This window comes from Platalea leucorodia (assembly GCF_965183815.1).
Source record: "Platalea leucorodia genome assembly, contig: HAP1_HAP1_SCAFFOLD_224, whole genome shotgun sequence".
NCBI lineage: Eukaryota > Metazoa > Chordata > Aves > Pelecaniformes > Threskiornithidae > Platalea > Platalea leucorodia.
The window spans coordinates 16,506-34,870 of record NW_028121337.1 but is presented as its reverse complement, the minus strand read 5'-3'; the positions used below and the strand labels follow the sequence as shown (position 1 = coordinate 34,870).

The 18,365-nt window shown below is 51.1% G+C and overlaps 1 protein-coding gene across 1 annotated transcript; it reads right to left on the bottom strand.

Annotated features, from left to right (window-relative positions):
• Positions 1-1,229: 1,229 nt before the first annotated feature.
• On the bottom strand, positions 1,230-18,010 carry LOC309603865 (olfactory receptor 14A16-like; the record flags this gene model as incomplete). The annotated part of the gene is made up of 2 exons (XM_082338754.1): positions 1,230-1,865; positions 17,696-18,010. 2 exons carry the CDS (start codon positions 18,008-18,010, stop codon positions 1,230-1,232), a joined length of 951 nt encoding a protein of 316 aa, XP_082194880.1.
• Positions 18,011-18,365: the final 355 nt, after the last annotated feature.

The window sequence follows — 18,365 nt, the reverse complement described above, 5'->3', positions numbered from 1 at the left end:
CCCCTCTCTTCTGCACCTTTGATGCCTTGCTTTCTTCACCATGACACCTGGCTCTGCACTGGGAGTGCTGGCTGCCCCTACCCCGCACACTCACACACCTTAGCTCTGCACTGGTGTTTTTCTCTCTCAGGCTCTTTCCAGCCCAGCCCAGCCCCTCCCCACCTCTCCCCACCTCCCCTGCCCTCTCTCCAGCCCAGCCCACCAGAGCAGCCCAGCCTGGGCTGGCTCCATGGCACTGCCCAGGGCAGGCTGCTGCAGAGCTCTGGGCACTCACCCCACAGCCCCAGCCCCTCTGAAGGCCACAGCAGCTGCTGGGGGGCAGGCAGCGGGGTTCAGGCTCCCCATCAGCCCCACGGCTGGTGCTGGCCACAAGGGCATGAGGAACCAGAGGCTAGGCACTCTCTGGCTCTCCTCAATTCATCTTGTAGGTGATCGCCAAACCTGACTGAATTTGCCCCCTCCTCTACTCGCGCCAGCCCCACTCCCCAGGACAGCCCCAGAGTCCTGGCCCTGGGGGTCCTCAGGCAGCTTCTGCAGCTCTCCCCACCCTCCCTTCCCTGTGCCTGCTGGGTTCCCACTGACTCCTATGGCACTGCCTTAGCCCTTCTTCATGGATACATGAATTTAGTGCTTTACATTTGGGGGACTTCACCTCTGAGGGTGTTTCACCTCTGAGTCTCCATTCATTCCAACACCAGAGCATGTGCTGAGTCCCCATCCTCTCCTCACGCCTCCAAATTCATTTCCAAAAAGTCTGGTATATACCATCAGTCCTGTCAGACACGAAGGAACCTGAGGAGATAATGGGGAGCTCATGGACCGTCTCCCCTGCCATTGGACACCAAGAAGAGAGCCTTTAAAACCAGACCATTTTATTCAATGGAAACCAACGTTACCATGAGCTTAACCCCAAAATGACTGAGAACACAAGGAGACCGGAAACATTAAAAGACCAATTCCTTGGACATTTTCTTGGAAGGAACTTTGGAAGAAGAGCCCAGCCTTCAGGCACTGCACCCAGGAGGTGCCCTTTTCTTGAAGAGCTACAATTTGATGGGCCACATCTGACATGGTGTTCTGCAAGGGTCAGACACAACAGGATCAAACTTCCACAGGAGTATAAAACCAGAAAACTATCCCTAAGTAGAATTATCACAGGATAAAAAAAGTAAACTTGTGGCCTAAGATACACTCAGGGAAACAGGCAGAGGAGGGAAGACAGGTTATTGTCAGTGAAACGGCATCCACTGGATCAGTTTCCATAAGGCATCCTTGAGCTCCTGGTTCCTCATGCTGTAGATTAGGGGGTTCACTGTTGGAGGTACCAATGAGTACATCACTGCCACCACCAGATCCAGGGATGGGGAGGAGATGGAGGGGGGCTTCAGTTGAGCAAACACGCCAGTGCTGATAAACAGGGAGACCACGGCCAGGTGAGGGAGGCACGTGGAAAAGGCTTTGTGGCGTCCCTGCTCAGAGGGGATCCTCAGCACGGCCCTGAAGATCTGCACATAGGACAGCACAATGAAAACAAAACACCCAAAGTCCACAAAGACACTGACCACAAGAAGCCCAACTTCCCTGAGGTAGGAGTGTGAGCAGGAGAGCTTGAGGATCTGTGGGATTTCACAGAAGAACTGGTCCACAGCATTGCCTTGGCAGAGGGGGAGGGAAAATGTATTGGCAGTGTGCAAGAGAGCATGGAGAAACCCACTGCCCCAGGCAGCTGCTGCCATGTGGACACAAGCTCTGCTGCCCAGGAGGGTCCCGTAGTGCAGGGGTTTGCAGATGGCCACGTAGCGGTCATAGGCCATGATGGTGAGAATAAAATACTCTGCTGAAATCAAAAATACAAACAGAAAGAGCTGGGCAGCACATCCCAAGTAAGAGATAGCCCTGGTGTCCCAGAGGAAACTGGCCATGGCTTTGGGGAGAGTGGTGGAGATGCAGCCAAGGTCGAGGAGGGAGAGGTTAAGGAGGAAGAAGTACATGGGGGTGTGGAGGCAGTGGTCACAGGCTACGCCGGTGATGATGAGGCCGTTGCCCAGGAGGGCAGCCAGGTAGATGGCCAGGAAGAGCCAGAAGTGCAAGAGCTGCAGCTCCCGTGTGTCCGCGAAGGCCAGGAGGAGGAACTGGGTGATGGAGCTGCCGTTGGACATTGTGTCCCTCTGCCCATGGGGATCTGTTCAAGGAGGTAAAAGAAGGGAGAAGTTAGGGCAGACTGGTTTGTGAAAAATCTACTCACTTTCTTATAGAAAGCCCCCAAACTGCCTTTCACTTCTCCAGAAGACCTTTGGTGAGCTCTGGTTGGTGCTGGCTGAGGGTGCCCCAGGGAGCAGGAGGCTCTGCTGGGGACTCTGCAGGATTCAGTCCTGCCCTACAGCAGTAGGTAAATAGGAACTCGGAGTGATCTCAGATTAAATCTGCTTGTGATATAAGAAAACTTCTCAGCATTGTGGCTCTCGATTCACCTGACTGTAGAGCAGAGCTGTGGGGAGTTTGGGTTGTGCCTTCTGTTCTAGTTGCCCCAGCACAGCTGAGGAGTGGTTTGAATGCAGCAATGCCTGGCATTTCTGCTGCACTGCAAGGGAAACCTTGTGGGTCCTGAGATTGGGCAAAGGGACTGTCCCTTAGTGCAGAGTGAGGACAGCTGCTCTGTCCATCAGCCCTGCTCTCAGCTGCCCTGTGCTGGCAGCTCTTCCACCTGGAGGACTATCGCACTTGGATGTTCCCCCCAAAAGAAAGAAGCCAGTGCTGGGAGCAGAGGAATCCAGTTTCCCAGTGCAGATCTCCAACGCCCTCACTCCATCTCACCGTACCTGAGGAGGATCTCAGCTCTGCCCTCCCAACCAGGGACACAGAGGGCTCATTACAGCTGCCCACATGCAGCCACCCAGCAGCATTCTCCATGGGGCTCCTGCAAAACATAGAGATGCCCTGGGAGAGCTGTGCCCCACGGGAGGGCAGCCTGCAGCCCAGCAGGACCTCCCAAGGACAGAATCAACTGTCCTGAATTTGTTATGTCCTGAAGGGAGGGTGAGATCACTGCCAGCCACACACACTGCAGTACCCAGAGCCCCACAGGTGAACAGGGTGCGAGCTGGATGCTTTTCCTCCATGGCCGTATGTGCATGACAGCACACACAGCGTTGGTGTCTGAGCTGCACGTGAATCCTCACCCCCCACACCAGTGAGTGTAACAGTGAGAAGGGCGTCAGGGAGAAGAGGAGAACATGCCAAAGGAGCCCTGCCAAGGGAGGCAGGAGAGGGAGACAGAGAGAGACCCTTGAGTTTTAACTCTCTTTGGTGGTCAGGCTGCTTGGGAAGGTAAATCATGAGCATGTCTCTGTGCCATTAAGGGCAGAGGCTCTGCTGTGTGAGTGAGGAGACCAGGGGGTTGCTCAAAGGAAAGCATCTGTACTGCAGGGGATGGCAGGGAGATGCCTGATACCCACATCTTCTCCCTTTTCATGCTCACAGAGGCCATCCCACCTGCTGTGTGCTAAGCTCTGCCCTGCAGGCACCTCCTGGCAGCAGGGCACTGCCCAGGGGCATCTCTGTGTGTGCAGGGGCTAAGCAACAGCTCAGACAAGTCCTAGTGAGAACTGGGGTCTCATTGCCTACTCCAGAGCAGAGACATAAATTCCCATCTCCTACTGCCCACCCAGACAACCAAGAGTGGAAAAACTCAAAGCAGGGATTTCTTCCCTTTCAGGCAATCCCCTACCTTGACATCCCTCTTTAGAATGACCCTCTGCAAATGTCCTTTGGGTGATGTAGAAGTCTGAGCAGCCCTGACCCACGCTGCACCCTCTGGGCAGCAGAGGGATCCTGCCCTGCTTCCACCCACAGGTTCTCCCCGCAGCTTTGAAGGGCGCTCCCTGGGCAGGCTGAGTGCTGACCCGGTCAGACGGCAGAGTCCCTGCCCTGGTGCACAGCCCACTGGGGTGCAGTGACCCTGCTCTGAAGGACAGCCCTGGGCACCCACAGGTGCGCACTGATTTTCAAAACCCCAGAGGAAGGCAGCTGTATTGCCTTTTCTTTCTGATGGTGCAGCAGGGAAGTCCTCCTCTGCAGCACGTCCTCATCCTCTACGTTAGAGAAACTCTGAGAGTCATCCTGAAAGTCCCATAGGCTGTGGGATGTAGCAGCTTTTGGAGATCCCTCCAGGAACACCAGTTACATTGTCCTGCAACCAGGGACTTACCATATACAGGGATGTGAAGATCTCTCCCATGCAGTGAGCTCTCAGCATCTTCCCACTCCAGGCTGCCTTTGTAGTCTCTCTGCCTCATTCCTCTCCTCTCAGCACTTGCAGGCAGTGCCCTCAGCCCTGCCGCACTTTGCAGAGGAGCTGCTCCTGGGCAGAGCTGTCTCTCAGCAGCACTGCCTGGTTGCCATGAGCTGCCTCCATCCCAGGAGCCCAGCCCAGCTCAGCAGCAGAGGCCCAGCCCAAGGCACCACTTTCTCTGCCCCTCTGGGCTCCCTCCAGGTGTCCCTGGGGCTCCTGGGAAACCTGCTGTGAAACAGACTGAAGTAATAACTTGTGGCCCCTCTCCCACCTCTGGAGAGATACTTCTTTCCAGCAATGCAATTTCTCCTATCAGAGAGAGAATTGGGCATGAGAATCACCGTTCCTTACTTCTGGTATGGGACAGAAAACCTGGACAGTGACAGAGCTCCTTTACCCCTGCTGCGGGAAGGGATTCAGCTGAGTCAATTGAGGCTCCTCATCCTTTGTTTGTAGTCCTGGGGCTGGAAGGGACCTCAGCTCTCATCTATGGCTGCCACAAACCCACAGGAGGTGGTATTCCTCTTGCATCCGTTCAGGTGGACACGAAATAGGAACCTGGTGCCTGGGAGCCTCTTGTCTCAGCTCCCATGGTAATTGCTGGGGATGGAGGCAAGGAGTGAGCTGTTCAGACTCAAACACCTGGTGACATCTGGGGTGTCAGAGGTGGTCCGAGGTATGTGCAGGTAACTACAAGCTGTTATGCAGCGGTTCACAGAGAGGGCAGTATCTGGAGGCATCATGCTTGAGCTTAGAGGGGACTTCCTTTGGCCAACAGCAGATGCCCATGTTTAGGACATCTGAACTTTTCCCTACCCCTTATGTTCAGGGCAGCCTATTGAGGTAGTCAGGGGGGCAGATGTAGCCATTGCCATAGCCATCAGCCATCTTCTCCATCAGCTGCATATACTAGATCACAATTGACTGTAATGGCACAACGCCCGTGGACATCCCTACGTTGCCTAACCTAATTCAGGGCAGCTACTCAACGGCCAAATACAGGCCTGTAGTGCTATGCGAGATGCCAGGGCTCTCCAGCACAACTGCGTGTTTGGCACCATTTGATTTTCTTTCCCACAGCATTCTGGAGAAACTGGCTGCTCATGGCTTGGATGGGTGTACTCTCTGCTGGGTAAAAAACTATCTGGATGGCCAGGCCCAAAGAGTGGTGGTGAATGGAGTTCAATGCAGTTTGCAGCTGGTTACAAGTGGTGTTCCCCAGGGCTCAGTATTGGGACCAGTTCTGTTTATTATCTTTATCAATGACTGGATGAGGGGATCGAGTGCACCCTCAGACAGTTTGCAGACGACACCAAGTTGGGCAGGAGTGTTGATCTGCTGGAGGGTAGGAAGGCCCTACAGAGGGATCTGGACAGGCTGGGTCGATGGACCGAGGCCAACTGTAGGAGGTCCAACAGGGCTAAGTCTCGGGTCCTGCATTTGGGTCTTGAGTGATGGACGCTCATGGGCCCCTCGTCCCTGCAATCTGGCCTCACACAGAAGAGGAGCCACCCTGCTTGTGAATTAACCATCACCCTTGGTGGTGCACATGGTTTCACTCTTCCAGTCCGGGTGGATGTGTGTAATACGGACAATTACTCACATCACACTCTCTGCATTCTTCACTTCCCCCGACTGCCAACCCATTGCAAACAAAGTGCTGTGGTCAAAATGGGTCTCGAGGTGTGGGAAGACTGGCTAAACATCTCTGTGTGCCAGCTCGTCACAAAGTGGCGCGTTGGCTGGAAGTGCAAAGGCATGGGTCCATCTTTCCTGGAAGACTTGTGAGGAAATGGAGGGAGCAGTGGGTTCTATCAGCCCCTGCTCTACACCCCCTGCCTGCACTGGGAAAGGAAGAAAGGGGTTGAAAGGAGAAGTGATCTGGGGCCCAGTTTAGACAAGTGCAGGGTCATCCAGTCCACTGTGAAGTCGGGAGATCAGGAAGAAGTCCATGGGCAGAGGTTTGTGCTCTGCCAGAGAGTGCCAGAGGATGGGGCTGGCCTGCCGACATGGAGTGCAAAGGAGGTCCTATTTTCATGAGCCCTGTGGAGAAAGAGGGACTAAGAGCCTGTCTGTACTCAGGGAGAAGGAAAGTCTTCTTCCATGTCATCAAGGAGGAGACTCCCAAAGCCTTGAAGAATGAGATTCCTCTCTCTCAGCTTTAGGGGAACAATTCCACCCAAAGAGAGATACCTTGTCCTTTTTTGACATGCACTAAGATGGGCTGAGAGGCCTTCACAGTGTTTCCAGTTTTAGCACCAAACCCTCAGGACACCGGCTTCCTTCTGGACTGGAAGGAGACAGTCAGGTGGCCCTTAGGCAGCAATGAATGATCTCTGCAAATCTCCCAGAGGTCTGCAATGAAGAGGCCAGGTGTCGATTGGTCAGTCAGGGCTCCCCTTGCAAGTGCAGAAGAGGAATCCACTCCTCTCCTCTACCTTTAGAAATCCATTTCTGCAATAAGTTGAACTGTGTCCTGAACTTCATTGACAAACCCAAGGAAAACTAAGGAGATTACTCTGACACTAAAAACCACCTATCCTTTAGGTGTCCAACATTATAAAGACAAGGCGGGTAGCATGGAAGTCACTCCACAGAAGCTGCTTTCACCGTTAAACATCTCTTGACAGCACCTTTTAAGATTTGGTGCTTCTCCCTCACAGAATACTTTTCAGAATGGGTCTTGACTTCTGCAGGGATTAGGTCACCGAGCTACCAGCTATCATTGTCATTAATCTCCCCTCACCCTCTCAGAGCTGCTCTGCTGAGGAACCCTTTAGCACCCAAGGCCATGACTCCTCGGGGAACATACCGAAGGCCTTAGAAATGTTCTCCACAAAAGGGGAAGAAAAATGGGAGACTCCTTCAGTCTGGAGGAAGTGCCTCAGCACAAATGGCATTCCCAGCTGACCCACAAAGGCTTTACAAGGGCCTTGAAAGGAGCCCTGATAGACTGTTCTTTAGGGGTTGTGGGAGGAAAGGAGATGGTGCTTCACACAAAGTCTGCTGGGCTTCTCTTTCCCCCCGCTAATGCTCCCAGCACATCATAGATTCATGTCAGTGGTTTGTCACATTTCACCTCGGTTTTCATTGATTTGGCTGTTTTTAATTCCTGGCCTGCCTGCCTTCTTACCTGCCACCCTCCTTTGACATTCCTCCTTTCCCTGTGATATTTCTTGGGAAGCGAGACCTGTGTCAGGATCTCTGCCCCTTCCTTTGATGTGGGCTTGTTGGCCCATCTCAGCTAAGCTGCACAGAGCCCGATGGGTCTGAGGTTTTCAGGCTTGTGTAGGTTTTGTGAGCAAAACCAGCAGGACAGGAAGGAGATGGCCCGCATAGGGGAAGGCTGTTTGGAAAGAAGCGCTGCACCAGGAATTCAAACGTTCCAAGCCCTCAGATAATAAATTCTTGACTTGGTAAGGATGAACTCCTTACCAAACCAGGCTTCATTCCACAGGAAAGAAAAGAAAAACAGAAAAAGAAACAAAACCCCAAACACCACAGGAGAGAGAAGGCTCAGTCTCTCATTAGTTTATTTGGTTTCTTTATTTGTTTGCTCTACAAGGTAATTTTTATCCCCCAACTGAATGAATTTCCCTTCTCCGCCTCCCTACCCCCCCATCTTTTTCAATCCTGTTATGCTCTTTTTTTTTCCTTGTTTCAAAGGTTTTTCCTTTGTTTATTCCCCTCTTCTCTGCTGCTTTTCAAATCTTCTTTTCTTTTTCCCTCCGACAGCCAGAAAGGTTTATCAAAACTGTTTTTCAGCAGGAAAGTTGTCAGTGACAGAGGAGGAATCTGTTTATAAAGCTTTCTGTTCTACCCGACAAAGTTCAAGCGTGGATGGAAGGACAGTCCTGAAAATGGACTAGTTTTAAACACTGAATGTTTGTCTTCTCCCTCTTTGGCTTTGGTTTTCCCTGAAAACCAAACCTTTCCCAGGGAATAAAACTTTCCTCTTCTCTCACTCGCCTTCTTACCTTTCCTTCCCACACGCCTCCGCATTTGTCACCATCTTCATGCCGCCTTCTCTCTGCTTCTGTCCTAATCAAAAGGTTAAAGGCACTTGGCTGAGCTGTTTTATTCTTGCACTAGAATGCATTGTAGCTCATCCTAAAGGATACCTTTAAATAGATTAGAGTAAAACCAGTTGAGAAACATCTATTTTTTCCCCACTGCCTGTAAAGGGACTGTTGGGTAAAGAGCTCAAATACAATAACTTGCATCATGTTTATAGTGGATCCCTGCTCTAACCCCCGTACTACATTTGCTCCTAGTGCGTAAAATGGGGCCTTCTTGCTCTAGCTTGATTCTTCTCTCCTCTCTTCTGTTTTCCTTCCAGCCTTTGCATGAATATCTCCGTGTATACCTTTTCTCATCCTTCTACATTCTTTCGCTCTGACTCATCTTCTTGTAACCTCCTCAAGCGTTGTTTCCTCCACTGACCATCTGCCCTTGCTCACTGCAGCTCCAATGCAGAAATGTTGAACCACACACCTGTCACAGAGTTCCTTCTCTTGGGCTTCCCCTCCCGCCACCATCAGCAGCGCCTAATGGCAATCCCTCTCCTGCTTCGTACCTGGTGATCTTAGTGGGAAACTTGCTGATCATTGCCCTCGTTCTGCCTGGAAGAGACCTCTACAGGCCCATGTACTTTTTCCTCTGTAACCTCTCCTGCTTGGACATCTTCATCACTACATCCATCATACCCAAAGCCATAGGAAACTTGCTGATGGGCAGCAAAGCCATTTCCTTCCCAGGCTGCTTAACTCAGGGCTACTTCTACTCCCTTCTGGGCTACATCGAGTTTGTCCTTCTGGCTCTCATGTCCTATGACCGCTATGTGGCCATATGCCACCCTCTGCAGTACCCCATGCTCATGAACGGTCAGCTTTGCCTTCAGCTCCTCTTGGGCTCGTGGGCTGCAGGCTTCCTGGCCACCATTGTCTCCACTGTCCTGGTTGCCAGGATGCCCTTCTGCAATGCCAATCGTATTGACCACTTCTTCTGTGACAGTGTGCTTTTGATCAAGTTGTCCTGGGTGCAAACACACATTGTTGAGCTGATCACCTTCATGGCCTCATCCATCATCCTACTTGGCTCACTGGGCATGACAGCAGTGCCCTACCTTTATATCATTAACACCATACTTAGGTTGCCCTCAGCTTCCTCACGGCACAAGGCATTCTCTACATGCTCCTCTCACTTCACCTTTGTCATCTTGGGCTACGGCAGCTGCATATCCATGTATGCCCAGCCTTCAGGTCACCACATGTCCTACAACAAGGCAGCGGCCCTTCTCAACACAGTGGTAACTCCTTTGATGAGTCTCTTTCTTTTCAGCCTGAGGAACCAGATGATGAAAGATGCCCTCAAGGCACGCTTGAAGAGAAGGGTGATCACCTTCAGGCAACACTTTTCCACCTGAGAAGAGTTTTTGTAGGTGGATTTTGGAAGGGGACAGGGGTGGGGAGGGCAAACACATGATGATGATACATTTGCAGGAATGCAACCTTTCTTTCTTAGCAGTGTAAAGAATCCTGAAATGAATATCACACCAGGTTCTCTCCTGCAATACATCACCATAAGAAGGCCTTACCTAGCAATGCCTTTCAAATGACCTACAAGCACTTTACAAACCCTGGTGAATACCACTATGGCATTTTCTACGTGTGGAAACCGAGACAGAAAGCAACAAGCAGAGGGCTTCATGTCTCCATGGCACACCCAAGTCTCAACAAGCTTCACCCTCCTCCAGTTCTGATGCAACTTCTCCTTGCTTCTAAACCTGGTTTCCTGATTATTTTGGTGGCAGATCTTTGTTGAACCTCTTAGCCTTTAGGAAATGACAGAAAATAGGTGGAAGACAATCAAAAGAACAATAATGGCTTTATTTCTCTATCAAGTGACACATCTCCATTAACCTCCTGGTTAGAACAAAAACATGCCTGAAATAAAGTCCAACTTAACTGCCTCAAATTACCTCTCTTCTACTTTGGTATAAAATCTTGAATATTGGTCAGAAATGTAGTTTTGAGTAACAAGGCAGCTGTCTGCAGATCAGGTCTGCTGAAGTAAATGTCCAGTCCTTGACACAATGCTCCCACACCCAATACTTCAGCTGATCTAGCAAATTCAGGGGAATTAACTTATTCCAACATAGCCTTTTATGACTGTAATGTCTAAAAAGATGAGTTTATTGCCTGGTCTCCTTTGACAGCGAGGAGGAAGGAGCAGTACAGAGGATGGTGTCATCTCCTCCTATAGTCATCTATGGCACTTCAGGGAATTGTACTTAACACAGGCTCAGCAGCTTAACTTTTCAATACCTAATGCCAGGTGCACTGACCCACGTGCTGGGCAACGTCTGGTGATTTGCACAAGCGAGGGACTCTTGCTCAACGGGGGCCATCCTTTGAAGACATGAGGGTTAAAACTGTACCTTAAGGTCTCTCCAAAAGTAAACAGAAACATCTCCTCTAATCGCTGTCACAGTGTTGTCATTTTGCAATTTTCCTAGATTAAGAAAGCTGGATTTGTTGACTCAGTGGAAAAAAAGAAGGCTTTGGGGAGACCATTGGAACAGCCTTCCCACACCTACCAGGAGGTGATCCGGAAGAGTCAGGCTCTTCCCTGTTGTGCATGATGGGATGATGAGGGCCAATGATCAAGGTTTCCCAGAGAGGAGGTGCCATCTCCATCTTTGGTGGGTTTGAAGCCCAACGTGAATGAAGTCCTGTGCAACCTGCTGTGACCCCACGGGTGACCCTGCTGTCAGCAGGAGGTGGACTGGAAACCTCCGGAGGTCACTTGCAGCCTGAACGATTCCGTGTTTCCAGCCACCATGGCTTTTCTCTTGAGGATTTGAGGGAAAGCACTCAGGTTCCCCATGACCCTGGAAGTCAGTCAGGCATAACTATGGTCAGAGCAAGTGCAGCTTTCTTGTCCCACTCCAATCAGCCTGTTGCAGGTGAAGGGCTGCTTGGCAGGTACCCCTGAACAGCCCTGGCCATGTCCTTGGCTTCACCTTGTATTTTCTTTTTCCCTCTTTTGCCCCTCCCAAGTTCTTCCCTTTGATCATGCTCATGCCCTCCCATACAAATAGTCCACCTCTGGTTACCCTTTTCTCATCAGATATGGTTTGTCTTGCTTTGTACCCTCATGTGGTATTTCTGGGATGCCCTCCGTGGTAATACCTGTCTTGGCTTGCAATTTCATTTCACTAGTATGTCCTCATCAAGGCAGGCTCAGACTCGGCTGGATGAGGAGCAACCTCAAAGAAAAGGGCCTGGGCATTACAAGGGGTGCCATTGCAGCCAGTGATGGTGCTAAACGTGAACATACCCATGTGCATATTGGGCTGCACTGGGAGAAGCATGGCCATCAGACAAAGGGAGTTGTCATCCGTCTTGCCTCAGCACTGGTGTGGCCACATCTGGAATAGTGTGTCCCAGTGTGGGGCTCCCCATTCTGGAGGAATGGCAAGAAACTGAAGATGATCCAGAGGTCTGCCAAGTTGGGGTTAGGGGCCATGTGTAGAGAGACTGAGAGACCTGGGCTTCTTAGGCCTAGTGAATCGGAAGATCTGGGGAGTGTGGGATCATGTAGGTCACGACAGCTTGAAAGTTGCTTTCAGAGGTGGTGGCACCTGGGAAAGAGCTTGAAGAATGAAAACCAGCAAAACCTGCAGTTTGGGAGGTCCAGACTGGACATGAGGAAGAAAGCAATGTCACTCCAAGGGCAGTGCTGTGGTGCAAGAGGTCACCCAGAGGGAGTCTGGATCAGGAAATGAGTCTGTTTCAAAGAAGAGTCACCAGTGAGGACAGAGAGACATCAGTACAGGGAGGAAGATGCTGCAGCGTGGAAGCGGGTTGGGTGTCTACAGCGTGAAGAGAAACAGCCATAGGCGTGGGACAGCCTATGACAGCCTGCGGTAGAGATGGCCAAGGGTGCTGAGAAGTCCCTGACAGAACGGAGGCCTTGGTCCCCTGGGCTATGGCTGATGCCTCTGACACCAAGGCCTGTGAGGAGACACATTGTCCTCATGCCACCGGAGCCTCCTTGCCTCCTTGCACGCTGGCAGAGAGGCCAGGCAGTGTGATACCGTTGTCCTTTACTTGGCACTGCACAGCCCACATCCCAGTGCCCCAGGAAGAGCCCTGAGCCACACATGAGGGACACGATCAAGGGTCAGGGCTTGGGGTTTGGCTTGAGAAACACATCAAGGCTTGAGAAAGCATCAGAGCCGCTTGCACTCTGCCTTTGCCTGCCTTCCAGCACTGCCTCCAATTTTCTGCTCTAACGAGTCCATGGGGAGGCCTTGTCAGTAATGGCCCTCAGAGGGACCCCTTAATGCTTCAGGGTACTTTGGGTTTTGCTTCTGACTTTGACTTCTGGAAAGGTTTGTGCAAATCTCCCCTCAGTATCTCAGGCTCAAGGACTCAGCACCAAATGCACCCTGGGGCTCATTACAATGCAGAAAGCCCTACTGTGCCTTGCTGTTCCTGCACTTTTTTTCAAGACTTCATGTCTTGTACAGCTAATTGGAGCTGTTTCAGTGGGGTAGGCAAAGAGGAAAAGTTCAGTAAAAAAATCAGTTTTGCTTCTTAAGGGTATTTTGTCTGATTTTTCAGCCTACTGAAGAAGCAGCATGCTCCAGTGGATATTGATCTAAGATGATTCGTCAGGAGGTCTGGAAGGGAAGGAAAAGTAGTCCCTTGAGGTCTGCCTGGACGACCTTGCTCCTCACCTCCCCAAGCCCACCAGTTCCCTCATCGGCCACCTGGGACTTGCATCCCTTTCCTCATACCAGACTTCTCGACTGAGCTCTGCAGATGGATGTTACAGCTCCTTTGCACCAGCTCCCACCTGCTTTCCTTAGAGAACTGGGCTGCACACAGCCACTGAAAGGTTTCTCTTCATTGCCAACAAACAAAAGTTAAACATGATGCCATTTAATCAGCTTGAAAACTCTCTCCTCAGCTGTCTGCTGAGTCCAAGCAGCAGCTAACGTGGTCCGCCTTTTACAAGGGATTTCTGTACAAGAACACTTTTAGACAGATAAGAAAGCAAAGATATAAACACATGATTAAGGTGTTGACTAAAGAGTTAATTAGACTCCTGAAAAATGGGGCAAGTCTCTAACTCCCTAAAGCTCAAAGCAGAAACCAAAAAGTTGAGAGGCATCTGAATGATCCAAGAGCAAGCGGAGGAGGAAACCTGACAACAATGGGAAGGGCATGCATCCAGAGAGTCTGCTGAGAAGATGTCCTTAGGCATGGCCACTTACTCAGGAGAGGTGGAAACACCTGAATGATGAGGGAGATGAGATACTAGACAGAGTAGTGGTAAGACAAGTCCAGGCGAAGATCAATATTTCTTCTCCTGCCATTAGTACACTTCCAGGAAATTCCTATCCTGTCATGGTGGGAAAACATTGTTGTTTCTTGAAAGTACTCCAGTGATTCAGCTGATGCAAATGTGCTCGTATTTTTTTTTTTTTTTTTTAATTATTAAAAAAAAAAAGAATTGTGCACCTTTCCAGGCAGACATCAGTTGTCAGACCACAAAAAGGCAGTGCCACTTTCAGGGGTCTCAGTGTAGCTGAGGTGCTGGCCTGGGATTGGCATCTATCCCAGAGGGCCTGGGGGAGACCAGAGCACCTTGCAGGCTGCAGGTGGAGGCTGGGCAGGGGTTCCCAGGGCATCTCTACTGGCACCAGGTGTCTGTGTCCCTGTAGCTGAAGACATTTGTGTCCTACGTCCATTCCCAGTTCTGGAAAACACCTTCCTTTCAAAAAAAAAAGAAATCCCCTCCAAAGACACTGTCGTGATTTAACCCAGCAGGCAGCTAAACACCACACAGGTGTTGGCTCACTCCTCACCCTCCCCAGCAGGATGGGGGAGAGAATAGAGGGGAAAAAAAAAAAAAAAAAGTAAAATTAATGGCTTGAGATAAAGACAGTTTAATAAGACAGAAAAGGAAGAGAAAATCATCATAATAATAACAAGAATAATAGTAATGATAAAAGAATATACAAAAAAAGTGATGCATAATGCAATTGTTCACCACCCACTGACTGATGCTCGTCCAGTTCCTGAGCACTGGTTCCCTCCCTGGCCAGCTCCCCCCAGTTTATATACTGAGCATGATGTCATATGGTATGGAATATCCCCTTGACCAGTTTGGGTCAGCTGTCCTGGCTGTGTCCCCTCCCAGCTTCTCGCTGGCAGAGCACGAGAAGCTAAAAAGTCCTTGACTAGTGTAAGCATTACTCAGCAACAACTAAAACATCACTGTGTTCTCAACATTATTCTCATACTAAATCCAAAACACAGCACTATACCAGATACCAGGAAAAAAAACCCAATAAAATTAACTCTATGCCAGCCAAACCAAGGACAGTATCCACCCCATATTCTATACCATATACCTCATGCCCAGGTCCCACACTTTCCAATACATTCCAATGAATCACCACCACTTTTCCTCTCTTTTGATATAAACACACAGAGATCAGTCCCTTGGTCTATGGGCCATCCCTCTAAAGTGTCTGCTGAGTTCCTTTGGTCCATGACTTTGGGCTCGACCTGGCATAACAGTCCTTCAGGGCAGGAGAGATGGTGAGTGGTGTTGGATCGTTGCATGCTGAAGCCAGCTCTGGTTCCATTATCGCTGCTGGGTTAAACCACAACAGACTGAAGAAAAGCTGAGAAATGTGTTGACATCTTTCTTTGCTTTGGATCTTTCTCTTCAGTTCTTCTTGCTTCCATTTTCATTGACATTAACTGACATCTGACAGGCCTACAGGCATTAAAACAAGATCCTTTTGTGTCTTGCACAGAGCCCCATGTCCCCAGAACCTTCCCTGCCCAGGACTCCTCAGTCTTTGCACAGAGTGAGTCACACTGAGGTGTCGACCTCTCTTCACTGCTCTAGATGTTGGGTTAGATGGTCACTTACAGCGCAGGAGGATTCATGTCCCATAAACATCTGCTCTGCTCCAGTTAGAAACAGGGCCCAGCTTCATAGGTTTGTAAGAGAACTGAGGTTGAAGGGACCTCAGGAAGGCTGCAGCCCACCCTCTCAGAAGCAGGATCAGACCCAAGCCGTTCAAGGCTTGATTCAGTCCAAGTTTGAAAACCCGCAAGGACAGAGACTGCAGAACCTCTCTGGGTAACCTGTTCCAGCACTTGGCTGAGCTCATGGGGAAAAAAGGTTTCCTTATGTCCTGGCTGAACCTCTTCTCTTTCACCTTCCTCCCATTGTCTTTTGTCTTCCCACCATGCACCATGGTGAAGACCCCGGCTCTGTATTCTCCATATCCTCCTTGTAGGGACTGGCAGGCCAGGATGAGCTCCCCCTCAGCCTTCCCTTCTCAAGGCTGGACAAGCCCAGCTCCCTCAGCCTCTCCTCACCGGCAAAGTGCTCCAGTCCCTGGCTGTCCTCAGGGACCTTTGCTAAAACCACTCCAGCTTGCCAGTATTGTTCCTGAATTGAGGATCTGAAATTTGGATGGAATATTCCAGAGAATCCCTTCCCTCCATCTCCTGGCCATGCTCCTGATCACACAGCCCAGGATGCTGGTGGCCTCCCTTGCTGCCAGGGCACACAACCGCCTCCTGTCCAGCTCGCTGACCACCAGGACCTTTCCCACAGGGCTGCTCCCAGCCAGGCAGCCCCCAGCCTGTGCCATTGCCAGGGTGAGTCCCCTGCAGGGGCAGAAACTGGCATTTGTCCTTGCGGGATTTCATGAGGTTCCTGCCAATACGTGCTCTCCTCCTTGAACCCCTTCATTGAGCACAGAGACCTGGGAGTAAAGACTCAGGCAAAGAAGGCCTTGAGTCCCTCAGCCCCATTGGTGTCTCCTGTTTATTAGATCACTGTTGTTGTTCAGCAGCAGCCCTGCATTTGCCTTGTTCAGCCGTGGTCTCTAACACAGCAATGGACGCTCTTCTATTTGCTCTTGACTTTTCTTGCAGCCCCAAACTCCAGGAGGTCACCCCCTGGCACCTGCTTCATGGCCCCTGTCAGTGCCTTGTTGGCACTGGGGAGCAAAGGGTGTATTCAGTGTGAGGAACAGCTTCTCTTGCATGATCTCCATGACGTCCCTTTGTGCCCTGTCCCCCTTCTGTTCCTCCTATTTCAGACAGCTTCCCCCAGGTCCTGGAACATAATCAGCCCTATCTGCACACCATGTGGGGTTTTGCAGACAACCCTGCTCTGGGGTCTGCCAGGGTCTGGACAAGGAGAGAGGTCGAGCAGGGCTGGCCATTCCCCCAGCGCAGGCCCTGAGCCCAGCAGGAGGAGGCAAAAATGGCCGTGCAGCAAAACTCAGCCATAAACCTGTGGAGATTGGAGAGTGCTGCAAGTGGACAAATAGGGAGGCTCACTCCAGTAACTGAAAGCTCCCTCCAGTCCCATTCCCTAACACATTGCCCTGAGCCCTACTGCCCTCAGCCCATGGAGAAACCAAGCACAGCAGAACAGACTCACGGGGGCAATGGTTTATCCTGTTCCTGACCTCAGCTTTGGAAGAAGAGCCCAACCTCCAGACACCAGCACTGAGGAAATCCCCTTTTATTACAGAGGTGTGACATGGGAGGCCAGCTCTACCATCGGGCCACGCACATGTGCTTTAGGTCAGCCAGACTGGGTTCATGCCTCTGGAGAAGTGGACTGCATGCAGACATTCCTGGACAAAAAGAATTCTCACAGATAAAATGCCCAAAGCACAGGAGGTTCCCCAGATACATTGGAAATCACTTGTGAGGAGACATGGGCAGCTTATTGCTGCTGAAAGACTACGGATTGAATGAGCTTCTTCAGAGCATCTTTGAGCTCCTGGTTCCTCATGCTGTAGATGAGGGGGTTCACTGCTGGAGGCACCACTGAGTAGGAAACAGCCACCATCAGATCCAGGGATGGGGAGGAGATGGAAGGGGGCTTCAGGTAGGCAAAGATGCCAGTACTGACAAACAGGGAGACCACGGCCAGGTGAGGGAGGCACGTGGAAAAGGCTTTGTGGCGTCCCTGCTCAGAGGGGATCCTCAGCACGGCCCTGAAGATCTGCACATAGGACAGCACGATGAAAACAAAACACACAAAGGCCACAAAGACACTGACCACAAGAAGCCCAGCCTCCCTGAGGTAGGAATGTGAGCAGGAGAGCTTGAGGATTTGTGGGATTTCACAGAAGAACTGGTCCACAGCATTGCCTTGGCAGAGGGGTAGTGAAAATGTATTGGCCGTGTGCAGGAGAGAACTGAGAAATGCACTGCCCCAGGCAGCTGCTGCCATGTGGACACAAGCTCTGCTGCTCAAGAGGATTCCGTAGTGCAGGGGTTTGCAGATGGCAACGTAGCAGTCATAGGCCATGATAGTGAGAAGGTAACACTCTGCTACTACCAAGAAGGCAAAGAGAAAGAGCTGGTAAGCACATCTCATGTAGGAGATGTCCCTGGTGTCCCAGAGGGAATTGGCCATGGCTTTGGGGACAGTGGTGGAGATGGATGCCAGGTCGAGCAGGACGAGGTTGAGGAGGAAGAAGTACATGGGGGTGTGGAGGTGGTGGTCACAGGCTATGGCAGTGATGATGAGTCCGTTGCCCAGGAGGGCAGCCAGGTAGATGGCCAGGAAGAGCCAGAAGTGCAAGAGCTGCAGCTCCCGTGTGTCTGCGAATGCCAGGAGGAAGAACTGGATGATGGAGCTGCTGTTGGACATCTGCTGCCTCTGTGCACGGGGTCCTGTTCCTACAGGAAGAGTCAATGAAGCATTAGGGGAGACTTCTCTGAGCAAAATCTAAGCCTTTCTCATACACTTTCACCCTGCTCTACCACAGCCTCCACCCCGCCTACTCATTTTCCAGGAGACCTTCCTTCAGCTCAGTGGCTGCAGCTCTGGCTGAGCACAGTGTGGGGAGCAAGGCCTCTGCCTGCTGGCTGCTGAGGAGTCAGCCCTGCTCTGCAGCAGTGAGATCATGGGAACGGTGGGGCAGGGGCCAGTCCTGGTGTTCAACTTTGTCAGATGAGACTGCTCCTAACGCAGAAGGGCCTGTCAGCAACTGCACTCCCAGTGC